Source organism: Typopeltis vanoorti, chromosome 10 (assembly GCF_054136105.1).
Source record: "Typopeltis vanoorti isolate ZY-2024b chromosome 10, IOZ_Tvanoo_1.0, whole genome shotgun sequence".
NCBI classification, from domain to species: Eukaryota; Metazoa; Arthropoda; class Arachnida; order Uropygi; family Thelyphonidae; genus Typopeltis; species Typopeltis vanoorti.
Window position 1 is genome coordinate 33,220,901 of NC_143558.1, and position 26,056 is coordinate 33,246,956.

At 35.9% G+C, this 26,056-nt stretch overlaps 1 protein-coding gene across 1 annotated transcript in view; it reads right to left on the minus strand.

Moving 5' to 3' along the window:
* Positions 1-26,056, minus strand: part of hppy (MAP4K3-like protein hppy) — a 452,362-nt gene that overhangs the window by 319,034 nt on the left and 107,272 nt on the right. Inside the window, exons 7-8 of the mRNA XM_090399556.1 lie at positions 20,228-20,422; positions 9,415-9,496 (exon numbers count right to left, since the gene is read on the minus strand). Of these exons, the coding sequence (XP_090255682.1) occupies positions 9,415-9,496; positions 20,228-20,422 (277 nt within the window). The remainder of the gene's footprint in view (positions 1-9,414; positions 9,497-20,227; positions 20,423-26,056) is intronic.

Sequence of the window (26,056 nt, forward strand, 5' to 3'; positions counted from 1 at the left end):
CATGATGGCCAGTCTAGACGTAGTATCCTTGTTCACGAATATTATCGAAGATCTCTTTCCTGTTGATATTACAAAGATGTTCAAGCATTGCCTACAATCAAATTTCTTCAAAGTTAATAACAAGGTATACAAACAATTAGAAGGCCTAGCCATGGGCAGCCTTCTGTCACCACTATGTACAGACCTTTTCACGGAGAAATTTGAAAATGAAATCTTCACCAGCATTACTCCTAAATCTTCAATATGGTGGAGATATGTAGACGATATCTTCATCATATGGCAAGACAACATGGAAAACCTACATATGTTTGTCAATAGAATCAACGCACTCCACAATAAAATCATTACTCTAGAAGTAAAACACAATGAACAGCTACACTTCTTGGACATACTAGTTAAAAGACAAGGTAACAATATCAACCTGTCCATTTACAAAAAACCTACAGACACTGGACGATATCTACATTACTCTTTGTTAGATCTAAAATAGGTGACTTCAATTTTACATGATGTCACCATTCCAGAATCTAACAATTAACAAAAAATATATATGCATACTTATCTTTTAGCGCAGTGTAACTATTTTTTTTTTGTAACATCTTATATGATAAACTGTGAATTATGTGAATTTAAATTAACGTATCTATATGTCTAGCATGAATGTAAGTCAGCAAAAAAGGGGCAGATATGAGAGAAATCATTAGTGAAATATTATAAATGAAAGAATGCGTATTATTCAGCAACATAGGGCAAAGATCGCCCTAATACTATAGGAGCAGCGTAAGCACCCGCGGGCATCACATCTGAGAAGACATCATGACGCATACGTTCCCAGAAACAAGAAGTCCTGTGTGTTGATGGGTGAAGTCACCCAGCCTGAGACCAATGGGTGAGACGATAAGAGAAATTCAAACTCGGAAAGGTGGCGCTCTAGGGGAGCGTATAAAACCCACGACACAGAAGTAAATCACCCCATTTTTTTTGTTCCTGCATTTCTCTTCGTGTGCTCCAAGAGTTCATCGCAGTTCAGCTCTCATTTTTGAGGGCTGACTTACGAAAAGTTCCGGCATGACACCTCAGCAGAATTCAGCAAGATCAACCGTAGGCCGTCAATGAGAAGGTCATCGACGTAAAACCTTAGCAGAGAGATAGCGCCCAGCTCAGGCGAGTACATGTAACCCACGTGGCGATAAGATCGAGACAACCAGAGTAGTAACAAAGAAGGAAGGACGGAAGAAAACTGATAAGATAAGTACTCTCACTTGTTCTAGCCCCTTTTGAGAATTGACTAACTGTGTTAAGAGAATGCATCTTAAAATTTGTAATGGAAGAAAGAGTGAAGAACTAAGATTCATGTAAATGACTATGCTTCGAAATGAACTTTAAGAACTTTCAGTTAGATAGAGATTCTGTCGTAATTAATCCGAGAGAGATTATTTATATGCTAAAATGCCTAAATGTCCAATTGAGCTGTAATTAAGAATGTATTATATGTTGAGTTATTGAATTTGCTAACATTTTGAAGTCAATGCATAATGGTTTTAAGAGTGAGAGAGTGAAAGAATGGTAGAAGTTTAAATTAGATTTGATGACTACTTTAACTTGTATGGCATTATATAATGAGTTTAATAAATATTTGATTCCTTACTTACATGTGTTTCTGATCATGATGACTGACCCTTCATAAAACATCGAACCTGTGATCGTGTGTGTCTGTGCGGGGATATCCCAATTGAAAATAGTAGGGCACGACTGCAAATAAAATAAGCCAGAGAACTCAGAATTCAATTCTGAGTTCTCTGGCTCTAATTGAGCTTCTAAGAATTCAATTAACATTATTAGTGGCACCTGATATTCTATGATTACCTTAAAGGCTGAGTTTATCTCTAACCTTAAGGCCCAGGCTGGCGCAGATAAAAAAAAAAAGGATTTCTATTGCCACTGTATGAGAAATTCCTGGTGTTTTCGCCAATCACTACCTCGAAGGTGTGAAGCCTGCATTAATGTTGGCGGTCACTCTTTTGAGAGTTTCTGTAATTTGTTCAATAAAATTCTTTAATTTATGTTCTGTAATTTCTGCAATTGTTTCAAATCTCCTCTGTCATTCTTGTGTTTCTTCATTGCCTGACACAGTAGTTGCTAACCCCTAGTGCTTCACCGCTTGAGTTCGGACCAGCATTGTATGATGAAAAGTGCTTGTTTAGGTGTGTTCTATCACCCCTTAAAGTTTGGCCTAAGAGTTCTGAATCATCCTCTATGACAAGCAGAAAAGATTCACATGAGGAGTTGCACTCATGCACTTCACAGAAAACTGATAGTTGATTTAATAAAGAAAGCAACGAAGTTTAGACATGCATTTTAGTTTATAATTTTGTATGCATTTCGTAATATTAATATAGCTTTTTAATATAGAAATATACTTGTAATAATTTTAATTTAGAATTTAATAGAATCCTGATTATTCAGAATACAATGAAACGACATATATTTTAGATAACTGTTGGCAGATAGCCCTGGTCAAGCAGCTCTCCAACCAACAGTCTGTAGGTTCGAATCCCACTATGAGTAAGGATGTTTTGTGAATGTCTTTAGGTGGCAAATGGATGTAATTACAAGGAAGAAAAGTAAATAAGTTACAAACAAAAGAAGAAGAAATGAATTGGAAAGGAAAAAAATGCATCATTAGGTAGTCTTGGTTGAAAGCATGGATAACATTATGAAAGTGACATTACAAATGACACTAAAATCATGCACATTTTGTAGCTGTTTTCAGCAGTCTAAAATAGTGACCATGCTCAAGGAGTGTACAAATGTCAAACAGTGTGCTGTTGCATGTTTCTTGGTAGTAAAGGGCTTCCTGCAAAGGATAGCCTGTTTGTGGTGAGAAATATTTGCACATGCAACAGCTCTCAACTACTGCCAACTTCATGAGGCAGACAATTCTGATCGCCCTGTTGAGACGAGTGGAACAGATGATCCAAGATGACAGGCAGATAACAACAGACAGCATAGTGAGTGCAATACATTATTCTCATGATCTGGCCTACAGCATAATCATTTAAATTTTTGGAAAGTGTGTGCATGATGGATCCCCAGGCTTTGCAAGATCTCTTCCGCTATACAGATGAAGGAGAAGATATGTTAAACAGCATCATTGCAAGGGATAAATCATGGATTCACACTGCCAACCAGAACCAAAGTGTGCTTCAATGCAAAACATTCCACTTCACCAGCAAACAAGAAGTTCTAAGGTTATGCCATCAGCAGGAAATTGATAGTCTATTGAGATTCCTGGGGAGTACTTCTGGCAAATTTTCAGAAATATGGGAATATGAATACCAAATTGTATTATGAAATCTTAATGAAGCTTTAGGATGCAATTTCCCAAAAATGTCCAGGCCTACTGACAAGTTACTGCTCCTGCATGACAATGCGAGATCCCATATAGCTACAAAAATCCTGGAGAGAATTCAAGAACTTCAGTTGGAACTCCTTCAACATCCAACTTATAACCCTGAACTTGTCCCAAGTGACTTCTCACCGGTTTGGGCAACTGAAACAGCACCTTTGTGGAAAACAGAATTCTATGCTACTGGTTTTGAAGGACTGATAAAGAGATGGGACAAGTGTATAAATGTCATCATCATCATCATCATCATCAAATTCCTGCCGTGTACCCTCAAGGGGTGTACAGGATATGACAGTACTACATGAAAAAATTACATCATTACTAACTTCCTATCTACAATTTTCCTCCAAATGTTGAGGGGATTATATAGTGAAATAAATGTTTATTTTGAGGTTCACTTTCACCTGTTTTATTTTTTATAACCAATTTGTAACATATTTACTGACTTTTCTTCATATTTCTTCTACCCCCCCCCAATATCTCAGTAATGTATCACTGGTCACTTCTCTTGGATTCATTTCATCATCCACCCTCATAGCCACAAGATCAGCTTTATGTCCTACCCCATTTGCTCATCATCAAATTCCTGATATGTACTGTACCCTTGAGGGGGGGGGGGGGAATTTCAGGATAATTATGATTGTACTGCTTGAAAAAATTACACCAACAATTTTCCTCCAAATTAATATGTTCTCTGAAAAGATTTTGACCTTATCAGATCTTATATTTCTGTCTTTTAAGGCTCTTTTTGCTGTATCAATCCATCTACACCTTGGTTTGCTCTGGGTCTTTTCCCTGCTCACCTGACAAAGAACAGTTGAATTTGCTAATCTTTCCTCTCCCATTTAAGTGACCATATCACCTAAGATTAGCTCTGCTAACACATTCCTGAATGTTAACAATGGCAAGTTCTTTCCTAATATCCTTATTAATGTGACACTGAATAGGTGGCAGATGGATGCAATTACAAGGAAAAGAATAAATAAGCAAAAAACAAAAGAAGAAATCTACTGACACCATCTGGTCACTACACTAATCTTTCTCAGAACTCTCATATCAGATGTCTCTAGTCTATGATCAAATATTTTAATTCTAACCTAGGTCTCAGATCCATAAGTTAAAATTGTTTGAACACTGTCTTGTATATAGCTAATTTAGTTTTCTGACTAATTTCTTTCCTATTTCATATACATTTATTCAGCTAACTTCCTGCCATGTAGTAGAAGATTTTTTTGAGGCTTTAGAGAAAGCAACTGACACAACTCTTGTTGGGAATCTAAATAGCAGAGTAGGAAGTGATTGTCAGACATACAGAAATATTTTGGGAAAATTTGGAGAAAAGAGCAAAGCTAATAACAATGGCGAATACCTGTTGGATTTCTCCTCAGAACATGGAATGGTTATTACTAATGCAATGTTGCAACATATTGTATGCCCACAGGTCATAGAATCCGGTCTGGCAGATTATCAAGAATTGCCAAGAATTAATTTTCTGACGTGTAATAACAAACAACTCATCCCATTATCGGAATGGATTCTCCTTCTTCTGACATGCGCACAAGTGTCGAAGGGTCTAGCATCTGTGAGGTACAGTAAAAATGTGCACAAAATCACATGGAGAGAGGACACGAGGATAAGAAGTTTCATTGACTATGTTATTGTTCAGAGTGATGTTTTCTCATTGGAGCAGGACACTACAATGTACAGAGGTTTTGAAATTGGAAATGATCACCATTTAGTCTTGAGCAGGATAAAAGTGAATTTCTTATTGAAAACAAGAACATGTAAGAAAGTTTTAAAGTGATTAAAAGTTAAACAGCTCTCTGATGTGAACTGTAGACAAACATACACAAACATTATTCATGAAAAAATGAAAGTGTTTGAGAACAGGAACCCAACCTTGGAGATTCAGTGCAAATAGTGAAGAAAACATTGACTGATTCAGCCAGAGAGGGCATGTAGTGAGGTTGTCTGCAAGAATGGAAAAATCAGAACTCCATAGTGGATACAGGAAGTTAAAGAGGCAATGGAAAAAAAGAAGAAAGCATATTAAAAGTTCCTGGCAAATAAGTCAGCTTGTGCTCTTAGAGAATACAGAGACAAATGTAAGAAAGCAAAACATTGGATAAAACTAGCTAAAGAAAAGTCATGGGAAGACTTTGGTAAGAACATAGAAAATAAATATCAGAAAGGTGGCAAGATATTCTGGAGGCTGTTAAAAAAAGCTCAGAAATGGAGGAAAGAGTGCTTGCTGTAAAAGGAATTAGAGATGATAAAGGTGACACGAAACTGAAGAAAAAGATATCCTTGATGTATGGAGTATATAATTCAAAAAATTGCTAAATGAAACAAGAAGTGACAGCATAGTAGTAAAAAACACTCAACAGGCATGCAATGTATTGGAGTCCAAATCAATCTGACAGGTAACAGATTACTATGGAGGAAAATTGGAGATAGGAAGTTAGTAATGATGTAAGTTTTTCATGTATTAATATCTTATCCTGTACCCCCCCCATTGGGGTACATATCAGGAATTTGATGATGACTTCCTACCATATCAGCTTTACTAATTCTGTTGTCTATTTCTATATTTAATTTGTCATCTTCATTAAAATTGGGCCTAAATAGCTTAAATCACTTGAGGTTTTCAATGCCTATTTTCATTGTCTTCATCTTTTTACTGTTGATTTTCATACCAAATTTATTACAATAGTTATTTAATTTAGTTAGGGAATCTTGCAAACTTGTACTGAATTTATTTATAAGTATAACATCATCTGCAAAAAAAAAAAAATAAAAAATAAAGAGCTAAGATTAACATTACCAATTTATATCAGATTTATCACTTTCCTTCATAACATAATCCATATAGATACTGAATAATAGTGGAGATAATGTGCACCCTTGTTCCACACCTGATGTAACATCAAACCATCTTCCTGTACCTTCTTCAATTCTAAACTGCTGACTTAGAGCTTAAATGGATTATGTATTGCTCGATATAAAGTCCCATTTACACCAAATAACTGTAGCATTTTGAAGCGCTTTTGTGTTGGCACTTTGTCATATGTCCTTTCCAGATCAACAAAACTAAAATACAAATCCTTGTTATATTCTCAAGATTTCTCAACTATTTGTCTTGAAGTGAAAATCTGATCCTGACAATCTCTATTCTGCCTGAATCCAGCTTGTTCTTCACCAAGTTCCCCTTCCACAACTGTTCTTAGCTTTTTCTCAAGTATACTTGTATAAATCTTACCAGGAACACTGAGTTAGTAAAATACCTCTGTAATTCTCACATTATTTTTTTATTTCGCTTTTTATAGATGAGTACTATGAGGGCTCTGGTCCAATCATCCGGAATTCATCCCGCTGACCAGGCCTTCTGAATTATGCTATGTAGCACTTGTAATCTTTTATACCTCCATATTTTAGCATTTCTGGTCAGATGTCATCTACTTTGGCTGCCTTTCTGCATTTTAGGTTTTTGATGACTTTTTTCTACTTCACATATGGATAAGTATTCCTGACTGCATTCCTGTTGGGAGTTTTCTACCACCGTGTTGACACTGCCTGTTTCATTTAGCAGTCTTTCAAAGTAATTACTCCAAACATCTAGAATATCTTTATCGTCAGTTTTCATATCACCTGTATTGTGTCTGATTCCTTTTATGGTACTTTTTTCTCATCTACTCAAGCTGCCGTTCTGCATTTTAGGTTTTTGATGACTTTTTCTACTTCACATATGGATATGTATTCCTGAGTGCATGCCTGTTCAGTGTTTTTTCCACTGTACTGTCACTGCTTGATTCATTTAGCAATTTTGTGAAGTAATTACTCCATATATCAAGGATATCTTTTCCTCCAGTTTTCATGTCACCTTTATCATTATCTAATTCCTTTTGCAGTACTCTTTCCTCCATTTCTGAGCTTTTTCAACAGCCTCCAGAATATTTTGCCACCTTTCTGATATTTATTTTCTATGTTCTTGCCAAAGTCTTCTCATGACTTTTGTTAGCTAGTTTCACACAGTGCTTTGCTTTCTAACATTTTTCTCTGTATTCTCTAAGAGCACAAGCTGACTTACTTGACAGGAACTTTTAATATGCTTTCTTCTTTTCCTTGACTGCCTCATTAACTTCCTGTGTCCACCATGGAGTTCTGATTTTTCTAATCCTACAGACAACCTCACATGCTTCTTTGGCTGAATCAATCAATGTTTTCTTCAGGGTTTGTCACTGAATCTCCAAGGTTTGGTTCCTGTTTTAAAACTTTCTTTCACATTATTCTTTTTTCCTTATGAAATTCAATTTTATTTCAAATCCTGTGTATACTCTTGTCCTGAACCAGTAAGAATACATCGCTATCAGCAATAACATAGTCAATGAGACGTTTTTTATTTCTTGCAAATTCTCTCCATGTGAATTTGTGCACAGTTGGAACATGGTGTTAGTAATAACTAATCCATGTACTAAACAGAAATCCAGCAAGCATTTATCATTATTATTAGCTTTGAGCTTTTCTCTTCCAAATTTTCTCAAAACATTTCTATATGTCTGGTAATTCTCTCCTACTCTGCTGTTTAGATCTCTAATAAGAGCCAACTTTTCCTTTTTCATCTGCTCTTATATGCATAATAGAGTTCCATGAAGAATCCTGTTAAGTCATTAAACATTTGTGTGAAAAATATCTTTCTTGTTCTTAAGATACAAGGTTTTAGAAGCTCTTCTGGGACACAGTAATGAGTTATCATATGGATCCAAATTTGGTTTAATTATACTAAATGCCGTATTTTTCGATATAATGCGCACCTAATGTATAACGCACACCCCTAACATTTTCATCACTCCTTTTGATGTTATCAGCAATAACATAGTCAATGAGACGTTTTTTATTTCTTGCAAATTCTCTCCATGTGAATTTGTGCACAGTTGGAACATGGTGTTAGTAATAACTAATCCATGTACTAAACAGAAATCCAGCAAGCATTTATCATTATTATTAGCTTTGAGCTTTTCTCTTCCAAATTTTCTCAAAACATTTCTATATGTCTGGTAATTCTCTCCTACTCTGCTGTTTAGATCTCTAATAAGAGCCAACTTTTCCTTTTTCATCTGCTCTTATATGCATAATAGAGTTCCATGAAGAATCCTGTTAAGTCATTAAACATTTGTGTGAAAAATATCTTTCTTGTTCTTAAGATACAAGGTTTTAGAAGCTCTTCTGGGACACAGTAATGAGTTATCATATGGATCCAAATTTGGTTTAATTATACTAAATGCCGTATTTTTCGATATAATGCGCACCTAATGTATAACGCACACCCCTAACATTTTCATCACTCCTTTTGATGTATAGATAAAGCGCATGTGCCTACTAGCGGTAGAGTTAGGAAGTACAGGCAGAGGACGGAGGAATTCTTTAAAAGCATGTGTGTTGCTAGTAGCAGTGTTCGAGAACATCATGTAAAGATATAGTTACGTGGATTGTAGAAAGTTGGGCTGCTGTAAGTGAAAACTGTGTTAGAAAAGGTTTCATTAAATCACAAGGGAATGTAGGGGTGTCCGGTGACAATGGTTATGAAGCTGAAGAAATACCAAACGAAATTTTTAACGCAATTGATTCTTTCACTATTGGGTCTGATGAAGAATTTTTTGGATTTGAATAGTGTAATGTTCAATAAATATTAAGTAATACTTCTATCTTAGTTTTGTTATTACATTTGATTTACCTGTCATACATTTCAAATGTAACACGCGCATTATCTATCGAAAAATACAGTATATTATATATGGGGGGGGGGTTGTTATGTTATGTTGTTATGTTAAAGTTGTAACACAACTTTAACATAAACTGCATATATATTTAGTTAGCATGAAAAGGCAACAGGACATCAGCTTTGCATTATTTTCTTTTCAGTTTTCTTTTTTATATAAAAATCATCAATTATATGTCTAGGGAAATCTTTACTTATAATCAATTTGCCATTTGATAAGGAAATTTACTTGTAGTAGTCTTTCTGCAGTAGGCCTTTTCTTAGGATTTTTTGTGAGTGCCACCTTGACAAAGTGATGAAAGATGGGAGACCTAAATAAATAAAAATATAAATTAAAATGCTATAAAAATATTTTATCATGCTTCTAAGCAAAACATTGAAATTAATAAAACAAAAATATCCACTTTCAGTGATCAACTGTATATTAAATTTAATTCTAGTGGACTTTTTTCTCATTTGTTGGGTCATATCAAAATTATTGTTCATAAAGTTAACTTTCACCATAACAAATAGTATCTTGACCATATATTTATATATATTCAATTCAATTTGGAAGTATTTCTTTAAAATTTTTACAGTGGCAGGAAGTAATGTGATTTTTTTGTAGCTTTCCAGGTCTAAATGCTTTCTTTTCAAATGAGTCGAGAATTTTTAAAAACTATTTAGGTCTTAGCAGGAACACCATTCCAAATGTGAAAATATTCTAAGGTTGGATAGATTTTCAATTTGTGCAGAGCTGTTCAGAGATAAAGTATCATTCAGAATGGAAAAATTGAGTGTTAAGAAAGCAATACAATTCAAAGATATATTTATGCAAAATAAGATTTATAATTCAAATTAAAAAGGATAAACTAGAGAGAGAGAGAGAGGCAGGGGGAGAGAGAGAGAAAAAGAGAGAGATTTCATTTTGTCTGCTGCAGCTGAGTATTATCAAATGCAAGAATAGAAGAGAGAGTTATTTTTTGTGAGCAATACTATAAAATTGAGTATTATAAACACTGAAACACTGACAAATAGTATTGAAGATCAGAAGTTCTAAGATATTTTTTAAAAATCAATCTATCAAATAGGAAAGTGAATTGCAAAATACTGCCATAATCAAAACAGTAGATTGCATTGCCACTATAGAAGGAGGTCATCAAATAACAAGAATTATCAATGATTATTTTTTAATAAGTGCAAATCCCATCAAATTTGGTTCATGGCAGTATATATTCTACTCCTTTTACATTAATCACAGATCATTAAAACCATTTATCTTTTTGTTATTTTTTAATTGTTACCCTAAGATCTATGGAGTCAAAGACTCATCTGGGAATTCATCTTTTGATGAAATATTTTAAATAATTTGTTTCCACTAGCAGAAATGTTTGGAATTTCTGTTTTTCCTTAGAGATAGCTTTATTTAGATCACTATCTTTAGCTTGAGGCAAAATACTTAAGTAACATTCTTATGATCTAATCCATACAAAATATCCCTCTTAGTAAGAATTACCACAGATTTTGGCCATATGGATGAAATATATCAAATGAGTTATACTTCATACATGTTATTTCCGTAGGCTCCAAATTTTATTTTGGAATCTACAGAAATAATATAATTATAAAATGCATTTCCGTAATACCACGGAAATACATATCAAAGTGGGTATGGTATTAAAACACTGTTTCTACAAGAAACAGTGTAAGATTATTCTAAATATCAAAATCTTCTCCCTCATCAAATTAATCACCATACGAGGATGGTCTGAAAAGTTCTCGGCCTAACAATGAAAAAACGAATTTATAATTTCAAAATTATTTTTATTTTTCAACATAATCTCCCTTAGGACTAATACATTTATTCTAGCGATGCTCCACTGCTACTATCCCATCCCTGTAGTGGTTGTCAGTAAGATCTGCCAAATACCCCACTACAGCTGAAATCACCTCTTCATTCGAAGAAAAATGCTGACCAGCAAGGAAGAGTTTTAGTTTTGTGAAGAGATAAAAGTCAGTGGGAACCAAATCTGGGGAATAAGGTGGATGTTCCAACAATTCATAGTGCAGATCCCTTAATTTTACCATTGCCAAAACACCTTTGTGGGCAAGTGCATTGTACTGATGCAAGATTTATTGATTTAATGATTTATTTCTTCTGCAAACCGGTCTTTTCTCATGCATTTTTCATCTAGTCTGATTAAAAGATCAAAATAATATTCCCCGGTTATTGTTTTACCCTTTTCAAGATAATTAATAAAAAAAAGCTCTTAGCGGGGTGCTTAACAGTCAAAGCTGTATAACTGAGATGAGACCTCCACATAGCCTTTAAAGGAATGCGGAGAACCGACCAGGGCTTCTGACCAAATGTCCGATCCTCACCTTCTCGTGGTGCACCCTGTTGGGTATCTACCTCGATACTGAACGAACGAGGATGGGCTGCCAATTTGGGATTTAGCCGAACAAATTGTATTCTTATTGGTTAAACCAAAATAAAAAATGATGGTACAACATGACAAAATTTCATGCTGGCTGGGGGGTGTTGCCTGGTTAAACAAGGCCCTTGTTGTTTTCGCCAGGGAACCAGGGCAAACAGCGAAAAGTCAGCTACTGGAACAAATCTGAAAACAAACCCCAACTCAACATCGCCAGAGTTAAAGATCAGTACTATCAACAAAAGAAGCCTGAATGGCAAAGAAATGGAGCTAGCTGAGGAATCAGATAAGTACCAGATCGACATAATAGGGGTGACTGAAACAAAAAACCCCAAAACTGGTGAGATCTTTCTGAGCAATAAATACAAAATGTTATATTCAGGCAATAACGATCAAGGAAAAGAAGGAGTAGCCATAGTATTCAACACAAAATACGAGGCTAATCTTCTTGAATGGCAGTCAGTCTCAAATAGAGTAATGTGGGCAAATATGAGAATGGGGAACAGGACAATGAGACTTATTTGTGCCTATGGTCCCACAGAAGGTTCTACTAAAGTAGAAGTGGAGGAATTTCTTGATACTTTAGAGAAGCAGCTGACACAATGAAAAAGGAAAAGTTGGTCCTTGTTGGGGATCTAAATAGCAGAGTAAGAAATGATTGTCAGACATACAAAAATATTTTGGGAAAATTTGGAGAAAAGAGCAAAGCTAATAATAATGGCAAATATCTGTTGGATTTCTGCTCAGGACATGGACTGGTTATTACTAACACCAAGTTCCAACATAAAACTGTGCACAAATTCACATGGAGAGAAAAGGCTAGGAATAAGAAAAGTTTCATTGACTATGTTATTGTTGATAGTGATGTCATCCCCCCGGTGCAGGACACCAGAGTGTACAGAGGATTTGAAATTGGAATTGATCACTATTTAGTCTTGAGCAGGATAAAATTGAATTTCATATTGAAAAGAATAACATGTAAGAAAGTTTTAAAGCGAATAAAAGTTGAGCAGCTCTCAGATGTGAACTGTAGACTAAAATACACAAAGATTATTGAAGAAAAAAAGAAAGAGTTTGAGAACAGGAATCAAATCTTGGAGATTCAGTGGCAAACTCTGAAGAAAACATTGATTGATTCTGCCAGAGAGGCATGTGGTGAGGTTGTCTGCAAGGATAAAAAAAAATTTGATGATGATGATGAATACTTTTAGTATCCCAAAACAACAATGCCATGACCTTTCCTGCTGATGGAACTGACTTTGTCTTCTTTAGTTGAACAACTGCTTTTGTCCACTGTCTGGATTCTGGTGTGTAATGGTGAATCCAAGTCTCATGCATAGTAATAAATCAATGCACAAAATCAGTTTTATTCTTGTTCAAACGCTCCAAGCACTGTTCAGAGATTTTTTTATGTGAGTGCATTTTTGATCTGCTTTGAGCAAGCAAGGCACCCATCTTGTGCAAAGCTTTTTTATTTGCAATTCTTCATGCAAAATATATCCTCCACGTTTTCTTTTGAAATGCCTATAGTCTCAGCAATTTCACTCACTTTGACTCGTCAGTCATTCAATACCATATCGTGCACTTGAGCAATGATTTCTGGTGTTGTTACACTTTTTGGATGTCCTTCACATGGATCATCTTGAAGGCTGGTATGGCCACGTTTAAACTCGGCAGCCCATTTCTTAATTCTCGAAAATGAAGGAGAAGGGTGCCCATAAACTTTTATGAGCTTCGAATGAATTTCTTCTGGTGTTAAACCTTCTTTTACAAAGAATTTTATAACTGCACGATAATCAATTTTATCCATTTCAAGAGATACAGACAACATTTTTGCTTCAGATAGCTGTATGAAACAAATTACTTGATAGAAATGGCCTGCAATTTCACATGGATGCTTATGACAGATGTATCACCTTAGGAAAAAAAAAATCTTGCCAATAGTGTTGCTATCTATAGTAAAGGCTGAGAACTTTTCAGACCACCCTCGTATAAGCTATGGTGATTAATTAATTATGGTGAATAATTTTTATTTACATGTCAATAAGAATATGGCTGTGAAGTGTCCTATGTCATTTCATTTTCAAAGCTTTTATTTATTTTTTTTTGTATACTTTGTTTCATGAAATGAAACAAAGTATACAATATATTTCATTCATATCACCAAATGGATGGTGATTTCACTCAAAAGCCATCTACTATCACCTGAATCATGACTAAATTTATTTAAATCCCAGAACCTTTATTCTATGCTAAATATATCAATTTTCTATATAATTCAGCCAACATATGTCCTGCATCAAAGTAATTCAGTGAGGCAAATGCCAGACATCATCTGAAAGGAATTATTACAATATCTGGATAACTGTTTAGATTCTGTTCACAGAAGAGCAGTTAGGTTAATTTATTACACTATTTCTCTTCCCATTTTTCAATACTCCTCTACATAGTATTCCATAGTATTTGTAATTCTTCAAAAACTTTCCTCAAAAACATGTTAATGTTCAAGTAGTAATTATCACACTATGTATGTTTTGGCATCAAGCTCATAAAACTAGTTTTCTGAGTTTGTCATTTATTTCTTCTATCTTTTCCTCCCTCTGTTTTACCAATTATACACCCATAGTATAGCAGGCTCAATACTCTCCCCTCAGGAGTGGGAGAGTATTGGACTTGGTCATAGACTCAGAAGAGCTATCCATAACCAAGGTGACAACATTATCTTGAATTGGTGAAAGTGACCATGGAGTATTGACTTGGGAGATTGTAAAACATAAGGAATATTCTATCAAGAAGGAGTATTTGTGGAACTACAAGGCAGGTGATTGTGACATGCTTAGGGAAAAAGCTTAAATGCACCATGGCATACAACACTGCAGGGTAAGGATGTTAGTAGTGATGGGATATAGTTAAGGGTCTTCTAGAGGAAGCAGAATTAAATTATGTACCTAGGGTAAGGAGAGTTAATCGGGTAGAAGTTAGATGGATGAGTAAAATCATTAAGCAAGACCTGCAGAAGAAGAAAATGCTGTGGAGGGTATATAAACAGAAAAGTGACCAGCATAGCAAGGAAGGCAAAATCAGATTATGATAAGAATTTAGCAAAGTAGGCTAAAGGAAATCCCAAAGAGTTCATTCGTTATGTGGCAAGTAAGAGGAAGAATGATTATGGAAGATTAATCTTAATGAGCGATGATGGTCATGAGGAGACAGAAGTGGATAAAATAGTTGAGTTACTGAGTGACGACTTTGCAAGCATATATCTTCCTAGTGAGGTTACTGCTTTAACCTATGTGAGAGACACTAATGTGGGAACAGAGGTGGATGAATTTGAGGCTCTTATGATATTGCAGAATCTCAATATAAATAGAGCTGTGGGATTAGATGAGATATCAACTAGGGTTTTGCGAGAATGTGCAAGGGAACTGGCAATGCCTTTGACTAAGCTGTTTAATTTAAGTCTCAGTTCTGGTGGAGTACCAAGGGAGTGCAAAGAGGGCAAAATTATTCCTCTGCATAAGGGAGGTTCTAAGATTACAGTAGCAAATTATAGACTAATCAGTATCTCAGGCATGGTGGTAAAAGTACTAGAAAAATTGGTAAAAAAGAGAATTCAAGAATGGGTAAATAAAAATATGATACTGTACGAGGATCATCATGACTTTTGTGAAGGGTTGGCTATGCCTTAGTAATTTACTAACTTTTTATAACAGAGTAACAGCTGAGTTGGATAAAGGAAATGCTACACGATGATTTTGCAGGATTTTTCAAATGCATTTGACAGAATACCACATGGAACACTGCTATGCAAATTAGAACAAATGGGGATGGATACAACATTGGTTAAATGGATAAGATGGTGGCTGCGCATGGTTAGCCAAGTGGCTATATGCATTACAACCATATGCCTGGGAAAGGGGTGTCCTGGGTTCGATTCCATTGCTGATGTGAGGAAAGGATCTTTCTCAGACATAGCCAAGTTAGCTGATCTTGGGCATGGACTGTAGGGTTTTTCTTGCAGGAGAGCTTGCAGATAAACTGGGGAGAAAAACCCTGCAAACGGGGGCAAACTGACCTTGAGAACTCAACACCTTTACAGACATAGGATACACCTGGAGGCATAGGGCTAACCACCTTATCCTTGTGCATGGTTGCAATTAAATGAATAGAAAACCCTCGATAGTGCAAGGTAAAAGAGGGGGGAAAAGGAAGAAGAAGAAGAGGGTGGCTGCTGAACAGATATCAAAAGGTATATATGGAGGGGCAGAAATGAGGTGAAAACAGGTGACTCGTGGTGTGCCCCAAGGTTCAGTGATGGAACCATTGCTGTTTAATTTGTACATAAATGATATAGGAAAGGACCTGAAAGGAAATATTCAGTTGTTTACTGATGATATGAAAATTAGGTAGAGTAATAATCAAGGTGATGTGGAGAGCTTGCAGAAAAATTTAAATAGGCTGTCAGTATAGGCAAAAGTTAATGGGTATCAGTTTAATGTTGAGAAATGTAAAGTTATGCATTTTGGGATAAATAGATTACAAGCTGTGTATCACATTGATGGCACTGTACTCCAGGAAATAGATAAAGCTAGAGATTTAGGGATGGTGGTAGACAGAGAGTTAAAGCTTAGAAGACATATTGCTAAGGTAGCCCATAAGATTACTTGGCTACTGAAGAACACATTAACAAGTAGAGATAAGGAAGTTGTTATTCCTTTTTATAAGGCCTTGATACGCCAACATCTGGATTACTATGCTCAAGTCTGGTCCCCTGGGTTTCTTGGGGACGAGGAAGCAGTGAATTCAGAGGCCAGTGACCAAGAGTGGCTTTTGGAATGTTCCCTATGAGGATAGATTGAAGGAATATGGATTGCAGAAGTTGGTTGATAGGAGAAAAAGAGGAGATATGATAGAAACATTTAAGTTGCTTAAAGGATTTTATAAGATAGATGCAGGGGAAAGGTTTCAGCACTTTGCTAGAGGGACCAGAACAAGGGTCATCCCTGGAAGTTGAATAAAGGTGTGGTTAGTGGGGGGGAAACTAGATTTTTTGCTTGGAGAGTGTCGAATGAGTGGAATGGGTTGCCAGAGTCAGCTGTGAGTGCTTTCTCTGTTAATGAGTTCAGGGAGTGGCAAGATAGATTGTATGGATAGATTGGGTCTCCTGCGATGAGTCTTCGGACTCCAAGGAGGTGCCCATATAATAATAATAATATATCATCATCATCACCATCTTCAATTTCCTGATATGCACCCTCAAGAGATGTTCAGGCTACTATGATAGCACCACATAATTAAGTTTACATTGTTATTAATCTCCTATCAACAATTTTCCTCAAAATTAGTCGATTACTTGTCAGCACTCTGATACTGTCATATCTAAAATTTCATTCTTCTAAGGCACTTCTGAATGAATCAATCCACATAGATCTTGGTCTTCCTGTGGTTTTTTCCCCTACCATCTTGGCATCAAACACCTTTGCTATCCTTTTTTCTGCCATTCTGTTTAAGTGACTATACCACTTTAGATAGCCCTGCTCACACATTCCTGATTGCAACCATTAAATTCCTTCCTAATATATCCACATTTTTAATGATTCTGCCACTGATGCCACCTGTTCAGATCCCTAATTTTTCTCAGAGCATTCATATCTGTGGTCTCTAATCTTTGATCACGTGCTTTATTTCTAACCAATAACTTAAAATGTTTTGAAAACTGTCTTGTATACTGCTAGCTTAGTGTTTTAGCTAATTTCTCTTATATTCCATATAAATTTATTCAACTGGTTAAATTCAACTAGATAATTATGGCTCTCCATTATGCCAGCTTTGCTAATTCTGTTATCTATTTCCAAATTTAATCTGTTATCTTCACCAAAAACTGTGCTAAACAGTTTAAATATTTTACTTATCTTTGAGACTTGCACTGAATGTATTTAGGTGTTCAACATCACTGACATAAAGCAGTGATTAGTTTGATATCTCCGATTCATACTGGAATCGAATCATATTGGAATATAAGGTTTAATGGCACTTTCTTTCATGACGTGATCCATATAGATGATAAGAGTGGAAGTAGCGTGCATCCTTGTTTTACACCAAATTTTACATCAGACTGTATTTCCTCCAATTCTAACTGTTGACTTAAATATAGAGTTACATAAAAAAGTTATAAATACAATATAATATAACAATATAAATATAAAGAAAATTTAAGTTATATGAAAAACTTAAATATAGACTAAAATAAAGAGCCGAAAGGCTTCAGTTTGGCAATGCAAAATTATATAAGTAAAGTAGATGTTAAATCCAGCATTATTTCAAAGCCGAACATAGAAACTATGAAAGTTTCATAAAGTAAGTTGACCAGAGAGCTTACAGGAATACACTCCCCCAGCATTCACAAGTTGCCTTAGTATGTCTTCTGTTAGTCATGCTAATATAATGCTAATATTGCCCAAGTGTCTATATATTCGCCTTCCATCGGTCCATTTTGATAAGATTTCACTGGTCTGAAAGATGTTTCGAACTGTTGGTTCTCCTCAGGCCAAGGAGAAACCTTAAGAGAGCAAAAAACTTTCATAGTTTCTACATTTGGCTTTGAAGTAATGCTGGATTTAATATCCACTTTACTTATATTAAATATAGACTATTTATTGCTCTGTATAATGTTCTATTTATCCCATATAAATGTAGTGATTAAAAAAAGCTTATATTTGCACACTTTATCGTATGCCTTTTCAGGTCTACAAAATTCAAATATGGATCCTTGTTATATTCACGATTTCTCAACTATATGTCATAAAGTGAAAATCTGATCTTGACAACATCTATTTGGCCTGACCAAAGCCTGTTCTTCAAGTTTCTGTTCCACAATTTTTCTTGGTCCTCAAGCATACTTGCATAAATCGTACCAGGAATACTTAGTGGGGAAATTTCTCTATAATTCTCACATTCAGCTTTATTCTCCTTTTTTATAGATGGGAACTATGAGAGCTACTCCAATCATCTGGATTTGACCTTCTGATAGATCCTCTGAATTATACAGTTGGCCACTGCAAAACTTTTATACCTCCATATTTAAGCATTTCTGATCGAAAATCATCTGCTCCAACTGCCTTTCCACATTTCAAGTTTTTCACATTTTTTTGTTTACCTCAAGTATTAATATGTACTTCTGTTTGTGTTGTTATTAAAAAATTTTCTACTACTGTTCTGTCACTGCTTGTTTTGTTTAACAGTCTTTGAAAGTAATTATTCCAGACATCCAGGATATCCTTATCTTCAATTTGCACATCACCTTTATTATCTTTGATTCCTTTTACAGTACTCTTTCTTCCATCTCTAAGCTTTTTCAGTAGCCTCCAGAACACATATATTATATATATATTGTATGTGTAGGGACTACAGGAATGGTTCAGCTCAAATATTCCATGAATAAACCATGTTTCTTCTCCATGCCAAGGAAATATCATTGAGCACATTGCAAAAGTTTGTAACAGATTTTGCAGGAAGTCACAGTAGAAAGGTCTTGTAAGGCCTGTGTGTCAAACATGATCCTATTAATTGGTCTCCAACGATATCTTTCCATTTGTTGATACAGAATTGCTACACATCTTGACTGATTAATTACATGTAGGTTTTGAGTGGCATTATTAATTTTTATTCTTGTTATTATTATATACTATGACTAATATTATTTGTATGGCTACTTGTGTTTTCTCCAGTTAACATGGAAAAACACAAGGGATAAGTAATACTGTTTAAGTCCATATATTTCAGGCAAATCTATTAGATTTAGACTGAACATAACTCCAGGTACATCTTACATATGATTCTGATCATTTATAATCACATTATTCTTCATTGTATATAACTATCTTCTTTGCATGTTCAGCATTTGTTCTTCAACTACGAATTGCTGTGTCTCAGAAATGCAAGGTTTCTGGTTTTTTTTTTTTTATCTTTTATCACACTATTCATCATTGTATCTAACTATCTTCTTTGCATGTTCAGCATTTGTTCTTCAACTACGAATTGCTGTGTCTCAGAAATGCATGATTTATTGGGATTCTTTTTTCTATTTTTTTATAATAGTTTTCTGGTATAAAACACACCTTTAAAGTTTATGACAGGGTGTAAAATCATCCTGTGTATGCCTGGTGAATTTGCAGTTGGACTATGGTAAGACAGCAGAGAGCTAGTGCTCAAGTTATTAGACAGTGGAAGGCAAAGGAATGATATATGCCATGAGTGCTTTCAGTGGAAAACTGATTATGGAAGTAGCTGCAGAAAATACATAAGGAAGAATCAGTCTACAAGACAGAAGTTGAAGTGAGTCTCTATGAAAAAAGAATTACCAAAGTACCCTCTTCCAGACAGCATCAAGAATTTTTATGGAAGTTTTTGGTACCCTACCTCAATCTAGGAACAGGGTTGAATGAAACTAGTTTTATACAGCAAGTTCAAGGTTTAAGATTCATGCCAATTTTTTTTTTAAAGCATTTAGACTGGTCTTCCACAAATGATTAGAACAGTATCTAATTATTTATGAAAAATTCTCCACAAAAAAAAAAAAAGAAAGAAAAAGAAAAAAAAAAGCTATCTTAAAGAAACTAGACAACTTACCATTTATTTTTGTCCTTAAGTTGAGGCGACTTAAACCCAGACTTAGACATTAGAAAAAGTGCTCTCATTGGATGTAAATCAAACATAGGAGGCTGCAGCTCAGCTAATTCAATTGCTGTTATACCAACTGCCCATATATCACATTGTTGGTTATATCCACCCTTTCTTTCCACAGCAGCAACTTCAGGAGCCATCCTAAACATTTTCGAGAAAAACAGAGATGCATGACATATTGTGAACATTCCTCATTTATAATATTACAATTTTTATGCAAGTGTATATTCTTTCACATGCTAAATGAACATTCCAGCAACTGACCATTATCTTGGCAGCATGCATATACAACCTGTATTACAACAGCCTTCAATTAGAAAAAATTTTGATTTGTTCAGAGACCATGTTTTGCTATATTTTTAGACCAGAACCACCTTTGCCTGGCACAAAACCTTGTAGTGGATTAATTTCTGTTGTTTATATATATTTTGAACCAATTCCAACCGTAAAATTGCCTCCATTACGAACATCTTAAATAAATAGTGAAAAATTTACAACTAGAAACATATAAACACTTAGTAGTTACTTAATTAGGAGCAGCTTCCCATTTAGGAAAATACTGTTCCTGAAGACTGAATTGTTCTTGGAATGCAGAGTTCATCGCACACAGCCATGGATGGGTACAGGAACAAACAACCATTCTGGGTCATGTGGTTGCAGTTTGTTATATAAATCAGGCAGGCAGACAGGCACCCAATCTGTTTTTTTTTGTGTGTGTGTGTGTGTGTGTGTGTGTGTGTGTGTGTGTGTGTGTGTGTGTGTGTGTTTGATGCATCAGAATGGATAAAAGGTATGACAAGGGGACTTTGAATATGGTATGATTGTTGATGCCAAATGTGCTTGTGCTAGTATCTCACAAATTACACCAGAATGGTGTAATAGCCAGACAACTTCAAGCCAACAGTCCAGTGTACAGAAACAGCTCATTGATACACAAGGTCAGATAAGAATGGCAAGAACTGTGAAAAGTGACAACAGGGCCACAACCAGTCAAATCACAGCTTAGTACAACAGTGGTGGTCAGAACATGATCTTGGAGTGCACAGTTCATCACACACAAGGTCAGATAAGAATGGCAAGAACTGTGAAAAGTAACAACAGGGCCACAACCAGTCAAATCACAGCTTAGTACAACAGTGGTGGTCAGAACATCATCTTGGAGTGCACAGTTCATCACACGTTCTCACAGATAGGGTCCAGGATGGTTATCTACTAAGAGGGTTAGATGACCACCTGAGTCCCAATGCTGTCACTAAGAAAAGGAAGATGCAGCTTCAGTGGGCATATAATCACCAACACTAGACAGATGGACTGCAAAAATACCTAGTTTGATAAGTCTCATTTTGTGCTGTATTCATGCTGATGGCAGAATGAGAATATGGTGGCAACAACATGAAGCCATGAACCCCAAAATTGTTGTAGGATGATTTTGTATCAGATAATGCCCCTTATCAAATTGGATGTTATTCTCCAGAGTATCCAAAAGAAATATAATTAATATACAAGTTAAACAATAATGGCCCGAGTACAGACCCCTGTAGTGCTCCAGTAGTGATCATCCTTTTAGACTTGGCACCTCCATATACTGAATCTATTTTGCAGCATACTAATCACTCAGGATTCATAAAACAATCTTACATATGCAAACCAGTCAAATATAGGGATGTGCTGAATATTCAACTTTGTTTTAGTATTTGGCTGATTTGGCATGTTTTTCAAATATTTGGCTTTAACCGAATGAGTAGAAAGATTTGGTATTCAGGAGTTACTAAAGGGTTGTTGATGCACAACATATAGCCTCTCGTAGTCAAGTCATCCCCAGCTTCAAGTGGTACAGCCTGTTTCCACAAACGGGGCTCTGGTGAACCTGGTGAGCATTGCCTGCAACTAGGAAAAAATGCAACAATAAACCTCTAGATAGTAGATGTCTTTCATCACTCAGTTCTCCTTCCCTCCCCCTACTCTTCCCACATGCAGTGAGTGTGATACCCTCAATGACATACCTATCTTACTGTAGGGGTCCCAGACCCTCCTTCATTTGAGGGTACAGCAGTAAAGGGGTTCTGCAGGCCGGCCATTGGTTAGTACATGGGACTGATTCACACACACAGGGAAATTATGGGAGGAAGGGAGTATTGAAGTTTATGTATACTAATGCTCGAAGTATTCGGAATAAGTGCGAAGAATTTTTGTCATTACTTAGTACAACATGGCCAAAAATTATTGGAATTAGTGAGACTTGGTTAACTAAGAATGATATAGTTATAGGGATTGAATGTAAGGGGTACAGTATTTTCAGACAGAACAGAGATGGCAGAATGGCGGAGGGGGTACCACTGACAGACGAAGTGTTAAAGCCAAAAAAAAGGTAGAAGTGCCTCAAGGTGACAGGTATGTAGAGGGCAGTTCATTTGAGATTGTTTGGTGTGAGATAGAGATCAATAAGGCGAATGAAATATGTAATCGGTTGTTGCTATAATCCAAGGGGTATAAGGGAGAATGTAGATAGTACATATTGGCAGATTAACACGATGAGTGAAGATCGTGTTAATTATTATGGGAGATTTTAACTTTGGGGACATAGATTGGGAGAAGGAATGGTCTCAAAGAACAAAGGAAATGGAGTTTATACAGTTGTTAAGAGATAACTACCTGAGATAGCATGTAATGGAAGGAACAAGAGATTCTAGAGTGTTAGATCTGGTCATAACATCGGAGAACATATCAATAAGTAATTTCGTTACACTGTCTCCACTTGGGGAAAGCGATCATGTGGTCTTGACCTAGGAGATTGTAAGATGTGCTGAATATTCTGTTAAGAAGGGGTATATGCAGAATTACAAGGCTGGTGATTATGACAAGCTGAGAAGTCAGCTTTCAGCAGTGCTATGGCATGAGAATTTGAAGGGAAGAGATGTTGATGGTGCGTGGGAGATTGTCAAGGAGTATTTAAAGAAAGCTGTATCAAGACTGTATTGTCAGAGTTAGAAGGAGAAAGCAAGTAGGAGTAAGATGGATGAATAATATTATTAAGCAGGAGTTGCAGATAAAGAAAAGGTTGTGGAGGAAGTATAAAGAAAAAGGTGATGAGTGTTCCCATGAACAGTACAAGGTATAGGCAAAGAAAGTAACCTGTATTGTAAGGAAAGCCAAAGCTGATTATGAGAGGAAGCTAACTGATGAATCCAAAAGAAACCCTAAGGAGTTCTTTCACTATGTGGCAAGGTAAAAGGAAGAATAACCATGGAAAGATTACTTTAAAAAGTGTTGATGGTAGGGAAATTACAGAAGCAAATCAAATAGTTGAGTTGCTTAGTGATCATTTTGCAAAAGTGTACCATCTTGGTTGTGATAGTGCAGTGTCAAATGTGTCATTAACTGATGAGAGTCTAGAGATAGATGAAATAGAGGTGCTTAATATATTACAGAACCTTAATGCTAACACTGTCATTGGGTTAGATGGCATATCGGCCCATGTGTTACAAGAATGTGCAAGAGAATTAGCACCTCCTCTAACCAGGCTGTTCAATTTAAGCCTCAGTTCTGGTAAAGTACCAATAGAGTGGAAAGAGGAGAAAATAATTCCACTGCACAAAGGAGGCTCCAAGACTGAGGTTGCAAATTATAGACCAATCGATATATCTGGTGTGGTGGTTAAGGTTTTTGAGAAATTGGTAAAAATTGGAATTCAGGACTGGGTGGACAACAATATGATACTTTATAAGGGACAACATGGTTTTGTGAAAGGTAGGTCTTGCCTCAGTAACTTGCTTACTTTCTATAATAAAGTAACAGTAGAGTTGGATAAAGGAAATCCTTATCAGTGATACTGCTGGACTTTGCAAAGGCATTTGACAAGATTCCACACGGAACTCTGTTGCATAAATTAGAGCAAATGGGTATGGATCCGAAGATGTTGATTTGGATTAGAGGATGGCTGGTGGATAGATATCAACGAGTGGTTTACGGAGGAGCTAAGTCCAGGAGAAGGCAAGTGACTAGTGGTGTACCTCAAGGCTCAGTGCTTGGTCCTCTATTGTTTAATTTATACATCAATGATACTGGAAATACTTTGAAAGGAAATATCCACTTGTTTGCTGATGATGCAAAATTAGGAAGAGTGATAGTCAATTTAGATGATGTAGATATCTTGCAGGATGACTTAAGTAGGCTGACAGTATGGACTAAGGTAAATTGCTGTCAGTTTAACATGGCTAAGTGTAAGGTGATGCACTTCGGGAGGATGAGATCACATGGTGTTTACTATATTAACGAAACTGAACTGCAAGAAATTGACAAGGCAAGGGACTTGGGAGTTATTATTGTGGACAGAGAACATAAGTTTGAAGAGCATACTGCAAAGATTGCCAAAACATTACATCAAATTACATGGTTATTGAAGAACACACTAACAAGTAAGGATAAGGAAGTTATTGTTCCACTTTATAAAGCATTAATAAAACCGCATTTGGACTATTGTGCACAGATCTGGTCACCTGGATTTCTTGGTGATGAAGAAATGATGGAGAGTATTCAGAGGTGAGTTACAAAGATTGTTGCAGGTCTGTGAGATGTTCCCTACGAGGATAGATTGAAGATCTGTGGGCTCCAAAAACTAGTTGCTAGACGTGGGCGAGGAGATATAATAGAAGCTTATAAATTATTAAAGGGATTTTTCAGGATTGATACTGATGACATTTTTAAGATCAGTGCAGGAAGGGAGAGAATGACGGGTCATTCCTGGAGATTGTGTAAGAACGTGGTTAACAAGGGTGTTAGGACTAGATTTTTCACTTGGAGGGTTGTGAAGGGTTGGAATGCATTGCCAGAGGTGGTTGTGAATGAATTTAAGGAGACGTATGATAGGTATTGTGTAAATATTGGTTAGTGTGTCAATGTGGATGAGTCTTTTGACTCCATGGAGATACCTTTATAATAATAATAATATAATAATAATAATAATAATAAAAATTCAAACAAAATAGACATTTACAATGAAATATACTTTATTTATTTATTGTTATTTTGATAAGGGGGTACTTGGTAATAATGAAAATTAAGAAAGGGTACATGGATATCTGAAGTTTGAAAAACAATGGTATAAAGAATATAAATGATATGCACCACAACCTACGATCATCTAAACCAGAATTACTGTTCCTTTCAGAATCCTCAACTGGCTACCTCAATAGCCACTGTACACCTCAACTGTCCAAACTACACATTACACAGATTTCTCAGCAACAAGGGTGACACTTGTGCATTCGTGAGAACTGACATGCCATGCCAGAGACTGCAAATCCTTGAATCACCATGTGATCTGCTTTGGTTCAAAATTTCTCTACCAAATCAACCTGTCCTTTTCATATGTCCCCTCTATTGCTCTCCAAACTCCAACCACTCTGACCACTTCAAATTTTTCTCTCTAAAGCTTGACTTTCTGTAGTCTAAGTACTCCAACAGTGAGATCATCCTTCTTGGAGAATTCAATATCCAGAATTCATATTGACTCCCCTTCTCCAGTTTTACTGATCAAGCAAGCAGGGATGCTGAGGTGTTTGCAATCAGCAATGACCTATCTCAGATCATCAATCTTCCCACCAGAATATGAAACAACCCCCCACCAATTTGCCAACACACTTGACCCCTTCCTACAAGCTCCCCTTCCAGGTATACTTTGGCTTCTGGTTCTCTTCTCTTGAAAACTCTGACCACAAACTCATACAAGTCTCTTTTGCTGCAGAATAACCTACATCCATCAGTTCGCGTGTCCTT